This window comes from Pelodiscus sinensis, chromosome 8 (assembly GCF_049634645.1).
Source record: "Pelodiscus sinensis isolate JC-2024 chromosome 8, ASM4963464v1, whole genome shotgun sequence".
NCBI lineage: Eukaryota > Metazoa > Chordata > Testudines > Trionychidae > Pelodiscus > Pelodiscus sinensis.
Window position 1 is genome coordinate 64,995,323 of NC_134718.1, and position 20,354 is coordinate 65,015,676.

The following is a 20,354-nucleotide window of genomic DNA, read 5'->3' on the forward strand; positions in this document are numbered from 1 at the left end:
TTTCACTGAAATGAACAACTGCAGGATCCCAGCAACAAGTACATAAATAGAACATATTGGTATTTGGAGGAGGCTAAAAATTGGTGAAATGTTCATGAATACAAGATTTTTTTTTGTCATTTGGTGAAATTTTGAAAACATTTCTTCCAGCTCTTCATGGCATGCAAAGTGTATCAACCTGCAAGACCACAATAAAATGCAATCAGCACACAAATGAGTTGACAAGGCTTTTTCTGCACATACTAAGTTGCTTTTATTAATCCAGAACTGCATGCTACAGATACTGTACAGCATGAACATTTATTCATTACAAAAATGGCTTCCAAACCATTAAAAATGAAAATTGGAATAAGAGCATAAAACGGAACAGTAACATCACAACTGTTAGGAAACATTCAAAGTATTCACAAAAAATGTTATAGTTAGCATCTTAATAAACCAGAGAAAAATCTGAGACAGTTTTACAATCGCTTCATGTCAACTACAATGGCACTGAATGAACAGATGAACAATTTTTCAGCTTTATACAGCGTTTTTTTTTTTGCAACATCAACATGCCTAGTTTTTTTGTTTGTTTTAAGTTTGCTACCTACCTGTATGTAGTAAGTGTACATAAAAGTGGCAGTCTGATTTTCCTTTTATGAGTAATCTAATATACAGAATTTGGCCCTTAAGGGTTTACACCTCTTCGTTTTAAATGCTTTCCGGACAATCTGCTACCAAACACGTCTGTTATAGGTGACATTAAAACTACATACATATCTACCTATGTAACATCACAGCAAAACATGATGAACAAAAAAATTACAGCATTTAAAAAAAATAAAGTCATTGGGAGAAAGTTAAGTCACTGAGAATTTTGGCACATAAAAATTTTGTACACGGGCTACAGTTCTACTGTCGCAGGGGATTCAACTGCAGTTCTGAATGAGAGACACTTGGACGTTGCTATTTTTTCAAACAGCGTGCTAAAAATTCCCTTGCTAAATTTTCAAGTCTTTTTATACGTGTAATGGCTTTTAAAGCAATTTCTGTTTCATGTCTTTATTTTTACACTATTGATCCTTCAAAATGCATCTGCAAATGTCCATTTGGTGGCAACTGTGTGTTTCATACAGGAAAAAAAAAATCAAAATAATCCCCCTCCCCCGAAAAAATATATATATACACATTTATATATAAACTTAAAAACCTTGTACAAATGAGTTGTTATATATAAGATGCTTACACTAAGGGAAAAAACCTTTATACAATGTTTCAAGAAAAAAAAGGGAAAAACATATTTAAAAATGGACAACATACAGATACAACAAGCAATCTCTAAAGCAATAAATACTACTGGTCCAATAGCGTTGTGATACTTTTAATTGTTGAGTAGCATTCCCTCCCCCAAAAAGAACAACACCATGGAACAAGGTTTATTAACACATTTTAACCCTTTTGTTTCTGTACATTTAAACAATAACAAGTAACATCACAATAAAAGTTGTTTCACACGAGAAAGGAAAAAAAAGTAGCGGCACTGCATTCATTGTGCCCTTAAAGGTTTAAAAACCAGATGTAAAATGATTGGTTCGCAAGCTCGTATTTAATACAAATAATAAAGAACCAACACCTTCTGCAAGGGCTGTTTCAAAATTGCTTCTTTTTTTTAAAATTTTTAAAATCAGTCTTTAAAACTAAGCTATCGGAACTACATAACAGTTATGTATATATATATATATTTTTAAACGCTACAAAGACTTTAAACAGCTGTTGATAAAAATTTTGGCAGAATCATGAGGCTTTTTCTCATCTACATATTTAAAAGGAGAAATCGAAATAACGATGGGTCAAATATTGACCAATGAACTCGATAAACATCAACTAATGTAGCCATGTGGCACAAATTAAAAAATAAAACCAAATAAAACAAAAACAAAAAAAACCCAACAACACAATTTTCTTTTTAAAAAAGCAAGGGCTAAAGAGGCTAAAGCTATTCTAAAGACTTGGTTACGAGTGACAGTGGCTGGGGCTGTGTCCCAGCCAAAGAATTATGGGAATGCAAGGAGGATGTCGAAGGTTGTGCTAATGATGAGGAGGGTGCTGCTGACTGCTGTAAAGTGGCAGGCGGATGATCCAATGGCCCATTCTGACAATTAGTAGCAGACGGGGCACCGGGCTTGCTAGCAGAGGTTTCGGACAGGACTAAAGAGGACGGTGGTGGCATCATGGAGAGGTGTGCCAGCGGGTCGGGTTTCAATGTGAGCGAGAGAGGTTGCGTTTGTTCAGTCTGTGGTTTTGAGTCTCTTGTGGGGGAGGCTAGCATGTTAGGAGAAGAAGGAGGAGAGTCTAGTAAGCTTCCATCTGAAGAGGGTGGGCTGATGCAGCTGCCTTCACCTTGTATGTAGCGAACGCACTTTTTTTTTCTCCTAGAAACAGGGAGAAAGTTATCTGTGAATAAAGGGCAAAGATGCTAATGGAGAAAGGTATCTAAAACAAAGAGCCATAAATAATCTACCCTGATCTCTGAACAGGTCACACCCAGAGCCTGTGAGGTACTTAAAAGTATCCCTGGGTGTGTATAAAGCAATTAACTCCTCTAAGGAACTGAACTTTCTGCTACCTGACTTGGAGAGGAGACAAATTTTCTCTTTCTCCTGTGCAGTTTTTTTATGAACACTGTTCAGATTCAAGTTCTTGTCGCCCACTCTTCTCGTCTATGAACTTGTTTTCCTAAAATGGTCAATTCTTCCTGCAAAAATTTAGCCCTGACAAAATAAAAAACTTTAGAGTGCTAATAATTTATCCATGTCGGCTTGTATCCAATTGTAAACAGCTGTAACACCATGCACCTGAAGGCTGCTTTTAAGCGACTGATATAAAGACTTTGAGACATAACATCTTAGCAAAGCAGCAGTAGATGAGAACTACCACTCATGCTTTTTTTTCCTCTCTCTGTTAAGAACCACACCAAATCCAGAGTCAGACAGAAAGGAAATGTAACGAGGAAGAACAAAAGGAAGGGAAATAAAAACAAAGTAAGTCAGAAGAAGAACAAGATAAACAGAAAATGATTCAAAATAACAAGAATAACTGGTTGTATGGCCTGCAGGTTGTGGCTTTTAATTTTTTGTTCTTGTTTTGTAGGGAAGGAGTGGGTATTCTGGGTTGTTTTTCTGTGTTTGGGGGAGAATAGTCCTTTGAGAGGCCATTTATGTAACTTCAAAGCAGGATTCAATCTCAGTAAGTGAACAGCACAACAACAGGGAAAAAAGATAAGGAGCAACATAGAACTCAGTTCACACCAGGAATTATGGGTGTTTCACAAGAAAAGGTGACCTAAAAATATCCACCCACCCCGCAAAAAACTAATTTCTCCCTTTTTCCCTGCCCCCTTGCCACCAAGTTTGGAGCCACGAATAAATGAGGACAGTTTCATAATGTCTTTTCTTGATGGATATATGCAGGACAAAAAGAATTAGCACCTCACAGACCAAAATTCAGTGGCCAAAGTTACTCTAAAAGTCATGCCACACAAACACAGCTTTTCTATGGAAAGTGCTAAACCCGGTATCACACTATGTGTCACACTATGTGTTCCGATTGACAATGCTTATCAAACTCTTGGATAAAGTCAGCTAAACTTTACAAAAAAAAAAAAAAAAAGACTACATTTCTAACTAGTTCCACTGGATACGACAGAACAGTTAAACGACTCACCAAGAAATGGCAAAAGGAATTGAGTAAAAATAAGGGTTTATTTCCCAACTTATCAAGCATGGAATATCAATGTGAATGGGAGAATTTCCCTCAGATCTAAGCAACTGTAACTCCATTCAAGTAAGTAGATTTTATGCTTTTGTATCAATGGTGGATTTGGCTCAACTGGGTATTTTGTTGTGTCAGTTCAGGTGGGAAAAATAAGCTCTCCCCTCCGCTTTATCTTTGAAGCGAGGTTGTTTGTTTGTTTGTTTTAAAAAACTAAGAGTTGGATCTAATCTTCTGCTCCTGGAAAAAAGATATGGTCTGGTACTGAACCCTACTTTACACCTGCTTCAGAGAGGGAGTTGGCAGGTTTCCATGGCATAACACTCCCTTACCAGAGTTAGACAATACATTGAGGTTCTGCTCAAAGTTCCACACAGAAAGGTAAAAGGTTAGGGCTATTAGAGTTTTAACCACGTTAGCCTGCAGATCAATACATGCTAAAAACAAAGGCATTCATGCACTTAAAAATGTAAAAGTAAGGAAAGGTGGGGAGAGGGATGGGAAGGGAGAGGAAACAAGAAGAAGAAAAGAAAGAAAAATGAAGAAGTCAGGTAGCAAACCATGCTTTATTAGGGTAAAGTTAAAAGATGGGAAAATAATTCGGTGGGCTCAAAACAGAACCTTGCTAAATTCCTCATCAAATAACACTGAAAACCTATAGCTGAGTGTTAAGAGTAATTGCAGTAAATGGTCTAGATTACTTCTTATACCTCTCTCTCCGCCCCCCAAACCTCCACGTCTAGTTCCACATTATTCGGGTTCTAAATTGAAATTGTGCAATGCTCTCCTATCCTTAATGCAAATCCCGGCTTTTTTGAACAGCATCTGGACATGTTGCGTCATGCCCCGTGTTGGAATGGTCAGAGCTAATGACTAGATGGAAAGGCAAGCATGGTCCCAGGTCTCCAGAAATTTCACTTCCTAGCACACAGAGGATTCAAATTCTGCTCACCTAACACATATCGGCTCTTATCAGGTGCCGAGGTTGCTCACTATCATAACATATGGCTGATAGTAAGAGCCCAAACACCTCATGGCAAAGCAGATGGTCAGGGCACAGATGTGAAAGGTCGTTTTGGCCTGGGATGTTAATACCCTCTCTAAAGTCAAATTTGTCCCAATTATCTTTCATTTTAATGATTTTAGCCTAATGTTTCTCTCTACTTCTATTAAATCTTCAGTTCTTAATGTCAACGTGAAAGCTGCTAGTCTGCAAACCCATGTTTAAAAGAAGGTCTCTCTAACATCAGCTTCCCCTGGTATATTTATGTGGCTTCAACTAGTTTTTCCATGCTGGAACAGGCCCTTTGGGTCACCACAGTGTATTTCTGTGCCTATTTGCATAGCACAGAATGCCAAAAAACTAATTAAAAACAAAAGATACAGTGCCAAATTCACCACTAGTGTAAGTGGCCACAACTTCACTCAAGGGAGTAAGTGGGGGGGAAAAAAACCCACAGATCTGTAAGCCCCAAAGTCTTGCCGCTATGATGCAAACTCATGGGGTTGCCTGTTTATAAACTAAGGATAACAAAGCTACTTACCATCAGACAAGCACATTGTGAGGAACAGAGTCCAGACAATGTTTTGAAAATGGTAAGAGCTATATAAATATTAATATTATTATTAATGATGATATTAATATGTGCCCTTTTATACTGGTGGTGAACCAGGACCTATGAAAACTAATCTCACACTGCTATTACCAGAAATGAAAACCCTGGATAATGGCAAGTGTTTTCTAGGTTCCACCTAGTCAAACGCATCTGTTTCTGCCACATTATCCAACTACGTATCACCTCTTTCAAAGATCCACCACAGAAAACTAACACTCTATAAACAAGAAGCTCTAAGTAGCACCAGCACACGAAATGCACTGACCTATATTCTGCCTAATGAGAAAATGCCATGATGTATGTAAAATAAAAGTCAATAAACATAAAGCTTGAGCTATGACAGTAAAGGGATCATATTATCCCAGGCAATACTTATAATAAAAGTTGTTACAAATAAAAAGACTCTAACTTGCTGCACATATTTTTGAATAAAACCAGAATAATCTAAGGCAAAAAATGAAGACAAGAAAGGGCTTATTTCTCATCGTACACAACTAATGCACTGCCAAACTGACAATCCTACAGCTCTAATGAAAAGTCCCTCTAATGATAAAATGTAGCTTTAACAGTATGATGTTGATATAAGTGGATAGAGAATGATAAATGACACAAACATGGTGTAGAGCTAGTTCTTACAATCCCTCAGCATATAAAGTTTGACACATATCAAATACATTATCTATAGACTACATAAGTATCTGTTGACACGTTGCACTAAATTAACCACACTATAAGTTTAATTAAACACATTATAAGTGTCTTTACTATATAGTTTTCAAGTCTTCTACTTCTTCACAGTGTAAGTGGCTACCCATTCTCTAGGCTGGATTTCCTCCCTCCTCCCCCTTTTTTAAAGCATTTTAAATTGCTATTTTCAAAAGGTATTTAACATATGCATTGACATTGACATCTAACGTGATTGTCTTTGCACTTCACACACAACTCACAGTACTAAGCATGCTTCTAATGGAGCTCATAATTCCGAATGGGGCAGAATGCAATCTTTTGAAGACATTTTATGAGCCTTTGTTTATCTTAATGGTGAGACACATAGTACATTGTCAATCCATGTTTATGCGTGGCATCGGGAAAAACAAAAGGAGTGTGTGCATGCACATAATAGATGAACATCTAGTCTATCTTCTAAATGAAGATGAAGCACATGGCAAGGGCATGAGTAAGAGGGAGAGGTGAGAGAGGAAAGCACTACATACAGAGTGTGGTTTTGGTTGAAATACCTACCATCATAATATTCCATATTCAAAGACTGCTTGTATCAGAACAAAGAAATAACAAATTTAACCAAATGCGGTCATTATGGAAAGGGAATGAGAAAAAGAACTAGCTGGTATCCCTCCACCAAGAAAGAAGTACCTCTTGAGTTATCCATGGAGGAGCTACAGATTTGGTCTAAACCTGCAGCAGAACATAGGCTGTCGGGAAATTTGGCTTGTTAGGTGCCTTCCTTTCAATGCTGAAAACTGTCCTACCAAAGCTGCAATTAGTTTTCTCTACAGCTCGTGTGTTTACAGCTCACTTTGTGGGGTTACAATTTCAAGAATTTCCAAAACAATGGTGTTAGAAAGTATAGATCTGTTACGTGCATTTGTGAGTTTTACAAATAGGTTGGTGGCGTAAGTACAATATAAGCTGTAAACACTGGCTGGCCTACATACAATTGTGATGAAAACACCAGTGTAGAGCTGCAGATCACTGAATCTTTTAACCCTTTGGAGACAGTGGACACACACACACACAAATGCAGTGCAAATGTCCACCTAAGCATTCGTTTTGCTGTATCAGTTTCAGAGTACCTCAGGGTTCGCCTGATCCCAGTTCTACCACCAGGGAAAGGTTATTGGTAAAGAAAGCAAAGTAATGGCATTACATCAGCAAGGAATTTTGAGAATCAAAGATTATTAGCACTTGATGCTGTGGGAGAGAGAAGGCAGGAAGGGTGGGGAGGAGGTTAAAAAAATAAATCACACAAATGAACTGAGAGGACAGAATGCTTTTATTTCCCCAAAGGCCTAATTGGGTAGTATACCTGCATGGTTTGCACCATAAACTCTGTCGGTCAAGCCCGAACAATGCCCGACACTTCTTTGGAGTATTTGCATCTGTTAGCATAAGGTAAACACAAAAAATACAAACACAATGGTGGATAGAGCTCATTTGGATGTGAAATCTTAGCTACAGCTACGTTTCTCTTAAATTGTCTCAGTTTTATTTGGTAATCTCCCCTCTCACCAACGGTATGAAAGAAAGAGGGCTTCCACAACGAGCCAAACCAACCAAACAAAAAACTCTAAAATGGTTACACGGTTGTGCATTTGCTTCACTTAGCCCACTGTTTTGAACACACTCAATGCTTGCATTCTCAAAGAGCCTTCAATATGTTCAGAGTATGCAACATTCCTTGAGAGAAGTTTGGGAGGGCAGGATTGTGTTTGCAGTCATGGATCAGATATGCTTAGGCTGATGCTGTTTTACAGTGGATTTCTGGCTAGCAGCAGCAAGGAAAGAGGGGGGAAAAAAGCAAAACCCTTTCAGAGAGATGATAATTCATGGCAGTGTCCCGCTCCCTTGTGTCTTCTAGATCACAACACAGAGCTACAAAGCAACAAGGCAGGAAAAAAAGGGGAAAGTACCAAATAAACCAGCTGCAAACCAGCCATAGCGAGTCTGGGAAAACTATACACACCTGCAGGGGCCGCACCAGTTATTCTGTTGATCAAGGCCAAAGCGCGCTCGGCATTTCTTAGGAGCGCTCAGGTCTGAATGAGTTCAAGAAAGAAGCGAGCAGAAAAAGGAGAGAGAGAGAGAAAAAGAGAGAGAGAGAGAGAGAGAGAAGGGGAAAAAAGAGAAAGATAAAAATAAAAAAATAAAAATAAAAAAGGGAATAAAATCAATGACCTCATTATTAATCGCAAAATATCGACTTTCGATTTAAAAGTTAAAAAAATAGTGATAATCACATTCTTATTCAACTCTTGAAATTAGCTGTTGCAATTAAAGCTGCAGTATCCCTTTCTAAAGGACTGTCTCTTCTCATTTAAAACAAGAGGGAAGTTACTATGGTTTGTTTAAAATGATGGTTTTGGGGCATATTTTTTCTCTTTTTTGGGGGACAGGGGAAGGAAGAAAAAAGAAGCTAAGTATGGAGGTTAGCTCTTGAACATGCTTTTTTCTTCAACTCAGACACACACATACAAAAAGAGAAAAGGGGGGGAAGTCTCTATTGGGATAATGCAGCTTTTGGAAGAACATTCATTTTTAAAATTTTAATTGATAATAATTTTTCAAAAAAAAAGGGGGGGGGGGAGGAATGGATAAGAAGAAGCAGACTGCAGAATGGGCATGTTAGCATTAGCCAGAAAAAAAATTGTGAAGCATGGGAAAATGTACCAAGTTAGTCAAGCTAGTGAATTGCGATGGATAGTCATGAACAGAAAGGAAAAATAAACAAACAAACCAAAATCAAAATGAAATAAAAAAAATAATACTGCGAAGGCATGCTGATGTGAGAAGACTTAGTGGGAGCCGTGAAAAATGCCATTAGATTAAGGAGGTTCATTACTGATTTCCTTCTTTATCAGTCTCTTTAAAGAAATACTGCATATTCAATTTGCACAGTTAGTACAACTCTTGCGTTATTTTTACTTTATTATTATTTTAATAGCAATGTAACAAAAAATAAAAGAACAAAAACAAAATTAAAAAAATTCTACCAAGCATATTATATAGATATATACGGTAAAAACGTGTGGATTTTTTTCCCATTAAATGTCATAAGTGTTTAATGTTAAAATCTATAATGGCAGGAAAAAAAATTAAAAAGCAGTTTATAAACTATTCAAAATGACTCAAAATGACATTAGCACCTGTAATCGGAGGAAGTGAAAGGCAAGGATTTAGGAAACATTCGCTGTGTTCTGAAAAAAAAGAACAAATTATACAAAGGCTTCAAAAAAATTAAATCAGGGCTTCTGCAAAATTGACTATGAGATTGCCTATGCAGTATTTCTAATAGCCTACAAAGAATGGCAAACCTCCTTAATTTAAAATGGGCGCGATTTACCACTGTAAGGCATGCATCAGAACACACAGGTACAGCCCAAATTAATGCCAAACACATACGCACGCACACAAAAGAAGCGCACAACTTTAAAACAATGGCATAGGCATTACAACTCTGGTTCTAAAATTAATGGCTTTGTAATAATTAAGAACAAATTCAACTAATTTCACAAAATGCTTCACATGCAGTGATTTGGTTACTAGTTTTAGAAGGGCCGTAAACAATTAATTAAAATGCATTAAGCTAAAATAAAAGGCTGACTACAATAGGGATCAGTGGCCAACACGGCCAGGAGAAGCCCATTCCTTCCTCCTTCCCTCCCCAAAACCTAGGAACAGAAGGTCACATACTCTACTGTTCCACTAAGTAAGGAATATTGACTTATTTTACTTACCATTGGTCTCTCCTGGCTGCTTATCCCTTTTCCTCTTCTTCTTCTTTCCCTGCAAGCAACATATACAAACAGAAAGGATTTGTAGGAACTTGTCTTTAAGATGAGGCCGAGCGAGACAAGGGAGAACTGTCCTGAAAGCTCACCCCACCAGGCAACAAACCATGTTGCAGGACACACCTGAGCAAAGGAGCACACTTGTGGCTCCTGCCCATCTCAAGGAAGCTCGGGAAGCGACCATGCCATCTGTGCAGGACATGGCTCTGCCTGCTTACCTTGTGCTTAGCCCTCTATTCTAGTCGCAAAGCAGCTTCACCAGAGCCTGAAGCATGAAAGCAGGGTCCTGTAAGTGGCTGAGCGACAGAATGAGGGCTAGAAGGGGCAACTCATGGCAAGGCAAATTAATAAATCTGACACCTCACTTCTCTCTGCCAGACATCCCCAATGCCTGGAATGGGCCAAAATCTTTTAGGGTGGTATCCTCAAGGTGGCATAATGCTCTTTGGTTCAGGTCCACGTTGAGAACACTGGAGACAGAGAGTGCTCAGACATGGCCCCTATTGCAAAAAGTGACTATTTAAATAGAAAAGGAGAAGCTCACAGGGAAAAAGCTAACATGCAGAAATACAGGTTTAAGAATTTACAGGAACCCTAGCAACTGAATAAAATCAAAGTGTTTTATCTAAAACACTCTACAGTTTCTGCCCCATGGCAAAACCAAACAGTAAGTAATGTTTTATCAAACGTGGGTCCTTTCCCAAACAATTCTTTCCAGTAAGTAAGTTGTACATGTTGTCAAAAGCAAACAGGCTGAGGTAGGTGGTTTTGTTTTTGTTGCTTTGTTCTTTGCTCTTGCTTTTCTTATACTCACCTCAAATAGCATGACATAGGCCATTACCACAAGGCTAATCTTAGGCTATGTCTACACAGTATCCCAGAAAAGCTCTGCCGCGTCCGAGGAACAAGTCTGCTTTTCCAAAAAAAAAATTCAGAAAACGTGTTTTCGGCATCCCTGTAAACCTTGGTCTATGAGGAAGAAGGGATGTTTTGAAAGAGAGTTTTTTTTCTGACATTTGGCCCTGTGTAGACAGGCCAAATGTTGGAAAAGCCTCTTTCAGAAGAAAAGCAGAAAAAAAAATACGCAAATTGCGAACCTCAATTTCCATTTTTTTTTCCGACTTTCCCCTACAGTGTAGACATAGCCCTAATCTTGTGGAAACTAAATTCCTATTTCAACAAGGGGAGAGCTGAAAGGACTGACTGCAGTCCAGAAAGGAAAGGGATCTCTTCTCTAGTAAGTAACCTTTCCTTCTCTAATGTCCTCCCTCAGCATTCTGTGACACAGCTTGCACAGCAATACAAAGACTTTGAAGGCTCTCAAGGCTCGAGCAAGGGGAATAGATTCTTTCATGTTCATGGATGGCTGGATACCTAAGTGATGACTTGTAGGACAGCAAAGTTGTCTAGAAGCAGCACGGAGATCTCCGACTTTGAATAATAGGAACTGGTGAGAAGGCACAAGGGAATCACTAAGGCCAGAAGTCTCTTGTGGTCAAGTGGCAACAAGCTTTGTATTCTCAAAGTAGGGACTTTGCAGTGCTTCTGAAGACCTGGCTACGTCTGAGGGGAGGACAGAAAGTTCTCGTAGACATGGGATGGCTTTTCTTCAGTTACTTGGTCTGACGCCCATCTGAGTGGTTAATTTTGGGCTGCAGCTCAGCATCTCCTCTGAGATGTTTATGCTCTACTTTGTAAGACCAAAAATGTGAAGGTTCTTTTGAAGAGGGAGTTTAAAAAATCCTGTAGGTCTCCTGGCAAAAGGCCTCTGAATTTGTCTGTCCTTGCCTGTTCAGGTAGTAAACTGCCACCCTGCTGTCTTGGATGTGACAAGTACAGTCTTGTTCAGGAGAAACTTTTGCTGATAAAAGGAAAGCTGTGTGTGCTGGCAGCTTTAATGGATATTCCAGTAATTCTGAGCCCAAGTTACTGTTAATGGGGAATTATCTCAGTCACATCTGAGGTGATTTTCAGAGGGGGGCTGCTATCTTTGGCTCTCCTTTGGTACAATTTATGTAAAACTGCAGAGGCCATTCCAGTCACTGCCCTGAGAAACTTTGGGAATAGAGAGGTGACACTTTGCTAAGCAGTCCAGAGGCAATACATCACAGACAAAAACAGGGATCCTGCTCCCACTTTCATTTACACCGATGTAAATTCAGAGTAACTTCACGCAGTGGAGTTGCTCCAGATTTACAACACAGCAAGTCCATGTCTACACTACGCAGAAGATAGACACTGCCACAGTCGATAGTGAAGTCCAGAGAAGACCCGCTATTTCAAACTTGGAGTGCGTTCCCATGCCAGTCCTACTCCGCACCAGGAATAAGGAAAGTCGACGGTAGCATTTGCTTTCGTTGACCTCCTGCTTTGTGCATGGCCCGAAAACATGATTTAAAATTTGTCAACTTCAGTGATGTAATTAACATAGCTGGCATTGCGTATCTTATGTTGACTTTTCTCTTCAGTGTAACCAGGCCTAATTGACCAAGGCTCGTACATCTCTAATTCCTAGCTCAAGAAGCACGTTGACAGGTTAACAGACAGAAAGGGCCCCTTTCTGGAATTGATTTATTTAATTTTTTTGGTATGTTTAAGAGAAAACAGATTGCTTCCCACCAGTTTAAGATATTGGAGAACTATCAGACCAGGGCTAGCTGGGGGACAGACATGAGTCAGCTCCAGCACCTCCTTTGCTGGTAAATACAATAAAAAGAGGGAGTGGATTTTGAGCCAGTGACCACATGCCAACTGTACCAGACCTTCCAGCCAGGTATCAATGTGCTATAATTAAAAATGAATAATGAGTATATTTATACCAAGGAGATCTTTGGTTCCTTATCAACACATTCTTGGGGAACGCCGTTCCACCCTAATTAACACTGGAGAAAGAGGCCAGCAGAGACCCTTTCTGCACAATGAGAAGATATTTGATTAGACATTTCTGAAGGCGCCTCACAGCTGACACATTTCTCTTCTTTGCCTCATTACTCCATGGAGATGGCAAAGTCCAAGGATTTTTTCATCCCTATGCTATGCAAGTTTTCTGGCTACCAGAGATCTAGATCTGGATATAAAACCCTTGCTGACTTTTTTGGCAGGCTTTCTTTCTCTCTGCACAACTAAGTCCAGCTTCTCCTTGGACCTATATATACTGATTCTTCTGTTAATATCAAAGACAACGTTGCTGGATCCATTCAGTAGCCAAAAGAGTAGCATAGGAACTTGCTTTCAAATGTGGCATAAGTCAATACCAGTTCCTACAAAAGTTTTGTGATAAATCCCCCCTTATGTGTTGGAAGTTTACACATACGAGTGCTGTTTACTAAATTACGCTAGATAACACCCTTAGCCGTGATGGCTCAAAATCCACTGACAAACAAGCTTTGTCTGACAAGGAAATGCAGAAACTTCCCCCACAACCGGTCTGAATGCAGGAGAAATGAAGGAGCCCTGCTAAACTGAATCCCATGTACCTGAGGTAAAGAATCCCCATACATAATACTGAGCGCTGCATTCAGTGAGTCATGGTTTCTCCTACCAGTATGTGGAAGACCAAATGTGCCTCCTGAGGCACTAACAAGGCATTCCCCAAATCCACCGGAAGAGGAGGCTGAAATCTGCGGTTGCTAGAAAGTGCTGCGTGCATTGCTGAAGGGATGTGCTATGTGTCTCAAAAGCTTCGATGCTTGATGTGAAACTGCTGATGATGGGATATGATTTAACAAGCTTTGGTGCCCCCATCATGCCTCCCTTCTAGATCTCTGGAAGGCCTGTTGTCCAAAGAAAGCCTGAGGGAGGAGGAAAACTCCAAGAACTCTGAATGGAGCGAAGGAGGGAGGGGCAAGGGGGGGACCCTGTAGTTGATGTGCCTGTGTGATGCGAGGCTATTGAGCTCTCCTACTGAAGCAAGGTTCCCCCTGAAGGTCAGGGGGGGATACAGCATCAAGCCGCTGGGAAAGCATCGGCTTTCTCATCCTGTCCTTTTTAGCTTGAGAAGAAAGGGTTTCTCTTTGCTCACATGCTGAGGACAAATGTAAAGGTCCTAAACATTTAAGACACGGTACATGCCCATCTGTCAGCGACAGTCACCAAAGCAGAATGAACGTTCCTTGAAACCGCTTTTAAGCATACGGCAGGTCCTAGCACTACTCCTTATAGAACTCCCAAGAGGATATCAGACTGCACAGTACCAAGAACTACTAAGCCCTATGGTCTGATGGTCTCAATCCAGCCCATACCAACGAAAACGTGTGTGTTGATGGAGAAGCTGGCATGAGCTGCTGCTGGACCCCACGGAGACCTCTTTCCTATGCCTTCCCCTCTAAAGAGGATTGTTTTATGCCCAGAGAGCACAGAAAGATAAGGGATGAAGAGGGATGAAGAGAAAATAAAGATGGTTGGGGAAGGAGGGAGATGAGAGGATTTTGATACCTCAACAGGCAAAACTAGTTATTTAAATAGTAATATAACATTATTCCGGTACAGAGATATTAGGCATTCTATAACAACTATAGCGATCTCATGCATTGTTGCAGACTGCAAACAGTTTCTCCTGTTCTGTACACCTGAGTGCACTGGCATATGCAGGGACGCATGTATGCCACTATACATAGAGTGCGCAGGTAACGTTTATGGCTAAAAACCAATTAGACACAAAGGAGACAATGGCAAAAAACAAGCCAACCCAAGTATTATTATGGTGTGTGGATATTTTAAACGTTTTTCCAAGCCACATGTCTGTGACAGCTGTTACGAATTTTGGAGGCAGGTAATAGCTTTTATTGGACCAACGTCTTTTGGTGAGAGTGACAAACTTTCGGACCATATGAAGCTCTGTGTGACTCAAAAGCGTCTCTCCCTCTCTCTCACCAATAGAAGCTGGTCCAATACAAGATGTTGCCTCCTGTACCTTGTTCTTCTAATCTCCTGGGACCAACACAGCTAGAATTAGAACAAGAATTTTTGGGCTCAGTCCTGTAAAAACTACTACCAGATGCAGAGGAAAGCTTAACGCTCACTAGTAAGTAAGTGTTTGAGGATTGGGCCTTAAATTTGAAAGAAGAGAAGTTATGTATACATGGTGGGCATATCAATCGTTAGGGAGTACTGAGAGTCTACTATCACAATGTGTATTACTAAATGAGCCTTTGGTAATCCTTCTGGGGCTTCCCAGTGGAAATGACCACACAAAAGAAAATGAGAAATTAATAACCCATCTGCTAGCAGATGTTAGGTTATAGATAGCCTCTCTCTGGGGAAAGAAAAAGCAGTCGAACTGCAACGGAATGGTAAAAAAAATAAAATAAAGGGGGAGATGGCTGTTATAGAAAAAAATAACACACCGCTTATGTATCAAGCGAAACAGTCAGAGGACAAATACATATTTAGAAATATGGCTACCATTTATTTTATACTCTAACAAAGTACATTCACCCACAAAAATACCGGGACACCTTTTATTATTATTATTATCATCATCATCATGTGATAGACATTGCTGGCCTGTTATACATGCTGTAATCAGAGATTTCAGTGCATTTAATCAAATCACTTTAGATACGACATTATGGGTGTTGTACGGATACTCACTCTGTACTATAGTAAAACTGTATTAAACTAGACTTCTGACAACTACATTTCTGTGCAGTATCTTTTTAACAAAACCCTGGTTGATTTGTTCCTGATATTTACATGCAAGGATTTGTAAACTTATTAATACTACCTAAAAATAGGCAGGGGGCGGGGCATTATTATATTATAGTGTTAGGAATTTTAAAGCCTCTACAAAGCCCTATGATTAGCACAGCTACCAATCTGTTAAGAATTTATGGACTCCATTCTATACACACCAGCATCATTCTTAATGCCCCTAGAGGAGAGTACTGCACTCAATAGTAAGAGAGGGCACAGAGTTGGGAACCAGACAGTGAAAATCAGTAGCATATGCTGTGAACAGACTTTCTCAAGGAGGGAAATAAATAAAAATCAACCAGGCTACACCCCACCTGCTGCTTGGAAATTGCAATTTCAAGATATGTTTGTAAAGAAGACCAAACAATAGAAGCATATTAAAACAGAACCACAGTCAGGCATAACATATTTGAAATATACAACAGTAGAGCGTGGAATAATTTATGTTAGCCTCACTTGAGAGCAAGACTTTCAAACACATCACATTTTGCCAGTCCTTCTCTGAAGCTAGGATAAGTCATTCTTCCACTTTCCACTAGACCCTCACACAGGTAAGCACAAGACACTCATGATTCATTTTTGTTGTGGAAGAAAGGGAGAATTGCAGGGAGATTATTTTTTTTAAATGAACACAAGTCTAATAGCATCTTCCAGTGGTTGGCATATTGAAGGCAGAAACCCTGCAAGATTTCTTCACAGAGCTCTACTCACATGCCTCAGTTCTAACCTTTTACATCCTTTGCCATCCCAGCGAAGGAGCCTCTTCCAAGTCGAGGGCTATTAATTGCACTCAATTGTTTTGGCAATGCGGGTGAAGCGTCCGCTGTGGTTTCCAGATTGGGGTCCTGAGATACCCCTTCAAAGTAGTGCTTGTGTGCAGTGTGTGGACGTAGTTCAGCAGGTTAAAGGTAAACAATACATTTCTACAAACTCTACTACTGAAAAAAATATCCACCTACATAGCCACCTACATAGTTATCCCGTGCGGACCAGCCTGGGTAAAGCTGCATATGGAGCTGCCGTTCCTTTCTTGCCAGCTCATAGTATTTAGCTTGTTCTTCTCTGGATAATGCATGCCACTGGCACAGGGGAAGAGAAAAAAGAATCAAAAGCACAACATATTAAAATACAATAGGTCAATATAACTCAGTATCTGTGTTTGTATTCCATTTTCATAAAAAAGCCAGATAAAAATAGATAATCTGGCACGCACAGCAAGTTAATATTTTATTTACGACTCTGGTTTACCCAGGTTTGCTCTGCTAAGACAGAATTCATCATTTACATTCATTCAGTCCTTGTGTTTTTTTTGAACAAACCCACAATCATTTGTTAACAGGACCCAGATCTGAACCACTACTGCTTTGGGAAAAGCATCTCCTTCTCATTATTCCCAGACTCTTCCCCATATTCATTTTTTTCCCCAGTCTATAAGTGTGCTAGTACGCAACATTCTTCGCAGCCCCTTACAAACCACAGTGAGCCACTTCTAGAGCCAAAATAACATGAAATCTCAGTTTTCAAGTCCTGAGACATGGAAATAGCATTGAAAGAATCAATCTCATTATTATTTCAGTCCCACAAGTGGTGCCACGTAGTAAAATATGCTCATGGAAAAGCAAACACAAATACAAACAGGAAGGTATTTTAGTTTATTTTGCTTTCTGTTGAAATGATCTTTCAACCCTATGCAATATCAAAATAATCCAGTAATATATACTCAGACTAAGGCTACACTCCTTCCGTCTTTGCAATAGATTTTGTTTCCTGGAGAATTTCACCATATGGTTTTCTCTCTCTCATTTTGGTTTAATTAGTTACCTACCCTTCGACCCAGGATTTGATTGATGGCTGCACTCTCTTTCAATGTGCATTCTGCTACGACTTTTGCTCTCATTTCCTTCATATACAACATAAACGCATTAAGAGGTTTCTTTATGTGTGGCTTCTTTTTCTCCTCTTCTTTTTTGGAGTCCTGATGTTTTCTGGGTGATGAAGATAGAACAGACAAAAAAAATCTCACAGTAAGAACTCTCAGACATTCATCATACTCATTCCCCAAAACCCTACCCTCTTAAATACAGTCTCAAAGGATAGCTATGTTAGTCTGTAACTTTAAAAATGAGTAGTCCTATGGCAATGAGAGAGAGAGAGAGAGAGAGAGAGTGAGCTAGCTTTAGTGGGCAAAACCCATTTCTGCAGATCATCTGAAGTGGGTTTTGCCCACGAAAGCTCATGATATGTGTAATTGTTAGTCTCTAAGGGTACGTCATAGCAGGGCTAAAGCTGAAACAAGCTACACAACTTGAGCTACGTCAAAAATGAAGCTGAAGTCGAAATAGCTTATTTCGGCTTTTGGTGCTATGTACACAGCAGGAAGTCCGAGCTAGAGCACTCTTCTTCCAACTTCCCTTACTCCTCGTAAAATGAGGGTTAAGGAGATGGAGTAAGAAGTCCTTCAGCTTGACATTATTTTGACATTATGTCGAAAGAACTGTGTAGATGAAGAGTAGATTAATGCTGCTGTGTAGACATAACCTAAGGTGCCACAGGACTACTCATTTCTTCCTCTTAAATACAGTTCCACAGCAAAACTACTGGCATCTTATACTTGAAACTTTTGCAATTGGCCCCTGAAAAGTAACGGTTTCAGAGTTCTTTAGAGTCAGCTGACTGCTACTTATGAGAATAGGGTTGCCAGATGGTGTAACCATAAATACCGAATACCGCCCCATGCCCTCCTCCCAAAAAAAACCACCAGGGAAACAATTTTGTTGAAGGGGGAGGGGGGGAAGGGGAGACCAAAATTGTTGAGCAAAATAAATAAATAAAAACAGCATGGCCCCTTTAAGTGCGTGCAGAGTCAGAATAGGGATAGGAAGAGGAAAGGTTGAGCACTAAGACCCAGGGAAGGCATTGCCTCCCCTTGCTCAAGTCTTTAGGATTTTTTCCGGCGGCCATCTTGTTTTCTTGGTCGAGCCAGAAGGGAACTTCCCTGTGGAACCAGGTAAGCAGGGGGGCCAGGGGCGGGGGGCCGGGCCCAGTTGCTGAGTGTGTCGTAGGGTTGCCAGGTGTCTAGTATTTTCTGAATTTTTTTTACCGGACAGGACGCAAAAATACTGAACTGTCCAGGTTAATACTAGACACCTGGCAACCCTATATGAGAACCATTTTCACATTCTTACCAGAAACCCACTTAATATATGTAACATAGCCAGATATATTTTCCCCTTAAGAAAACAGAAGTAAGGATATAGACCCAGATCCTCCAATATATTTAAGTGCCTAATTCACACTGAAATCAAAGGGTACTAGGAGATTAAATACCTTTGAGAGTCTGGGCCCTAGTGCCTAGTAAAACAGGACCATGGTCCATGACTGAGTTTCCTAGGCACTGACATAATGCAAACAATAATAAAACACCCACCAGTGCCCCCGATTAAACCTAGACAATTAAGTGGCGGAAAATTCGTAGTTCAAAGTAGGGAGTACCAGGCATGTTGTGAGTACAGGGCAGGAAAAACAAAGATTCTCCTAAATTCTAATCCCAGAGCAAAGATCAATTCTCTCTGTGGCCTTTGGCAAGTCACTTATTCCTATTCCGCCCCCCCCCCCCCCAAAATTGGCTAATTTTGTGTACCCTCATCTCTAGGTACTGAGTAGAATGCAAGTATGTGTCTCAAGATGGGCATTTAAAATAGAGACACACAAAATTATTGGACACCTTAACTGTTGGACATTTTCACTAACTATCTCCATTTTCTTCAGCTGTGCATTATTAATAGCTACTTACCTACTTCTCAGGAGTCTTGTGAGGAATTAAGTACCATTATTATTATTTTGATACACAAGGCCAATTAAATTATGGTCAATTACGTTCAGAAGACCCAATCAAGTGGTTCATATTCTTTTTTACAATAAAATCACAGCAAAATAAAACCTACATTAGAAAAACTGGGTGCGAACCTCTCCCTCCCCCCCACATTGCATTTAGATTGTCTTAAAAATAAAACAATGACTGTAAAACTTACGAGCTGTGGAGTGAGCCAACGTCGCTCTGAGACGATTCCTGTTTGACTGTTGGTGTGACTATGGCCGGATGAGGGATTCCAGTCGTATGTAAACTGTGATGTGGTGGGACCATATGTGGAGGAAACCTAGAGGAGAGAAAACTGTGTAAATCGTCAGAATAAAAATGAATGAATGGGGAGGGATGTGTACACACATTAAAAAGGTACATAACAAGCATATGACAGCCAGACAAAGCATATGAAAGCATTAATTAGTGATAAATTAAACATAATGATTCTTCTAATGTCATTAAAGCCAATCTTCCCCTTCATTATCCTTACTGACATGAGACATTATGATTTTTAACATCGTTCGCAAAAGGCAAGTTCCACTGACGAACTTGGATGGAAAAGTGGAATTTCAGCTACCTGCAGGGAAAGCAGCGGTCTGCTGCTTTATTGTAAAATTACCAGTGGCAACTAGTGAACCAATTTTTATAGGTCTAATCAGGTTGAGAATTAAGGATGACATCTTTTGTTGCATATTGACAGTGAAATAAAATATTAATGCTGCCACAATTTATATGCATTTTGACAATCCCTTGTACATGCCTCATTAGCCACATTTTATGGATGTAGCAAAATAATACATGTATTTGTGTTTGGTTAACCTCTGTGCTATACTGCTTTCAGAGGGTCGGAAGATCTATATTTTGAACCATGTGGTTTACATAGCAAGGCATAAGCCCATG

The 20,354-nt window shown here is 39.8% G+C and overlaps 1 protein-coding gene across 32 annotated transcripts in view; it reads right to left on the reverse strand.

Annotated features, from left to right (window-relative positions):
- Positions 1–228: 228 nt before the first annotated feature.
- TCF7L2 (transcription factor 7 like 2) overlaps positions 229–20,354 on the reverse strand; it is a 226,048-nt gene continuing 205,922 nt past the window's right edge. For 3 of the 32 annotated variants that reach the window (XM_006134979.4, XM_006134978.4, XM_025190692.2), the window contains 7 exons: positions 19,624–19,749; positions 17,418–17,577; positions 16,564–16,671; positions 9,845–9,893; positions 9,254–9,304; positions 8,074–8,146; positions 229–2,414 (listed from right to left, as the gene is read on the reverse strand). In XM_006134979.4, the coding sequence (XP_006135041.1) occupies positions 1,979–2,414; positions 8,074–8,146; positions 9,254–9,304; positions 9,845–9,893; positions 16,564–16,671; positions 17,418–17,577; positions 19,624–19,749 (1,003 nt within the window). In that variant the 3' untranslated portion in view covers positions 229–1,978. Of the gene's footprint in view, positions 2,415–3,916; positions 6,637–7,415; positions 7,490–8,073; positions 8,147–9,253; positions 9,305–9,844; positions 9,894–16,551; positions 16,672–17,417; positions 17,578–19,623; positions 19,765–20,354 lie in introns of those variants that run through there. The other 29 variants (XM_014579442.3, XM_014579441.3, XM_014579445.3 and 26 more) reach the window with 24 other exon arrangements.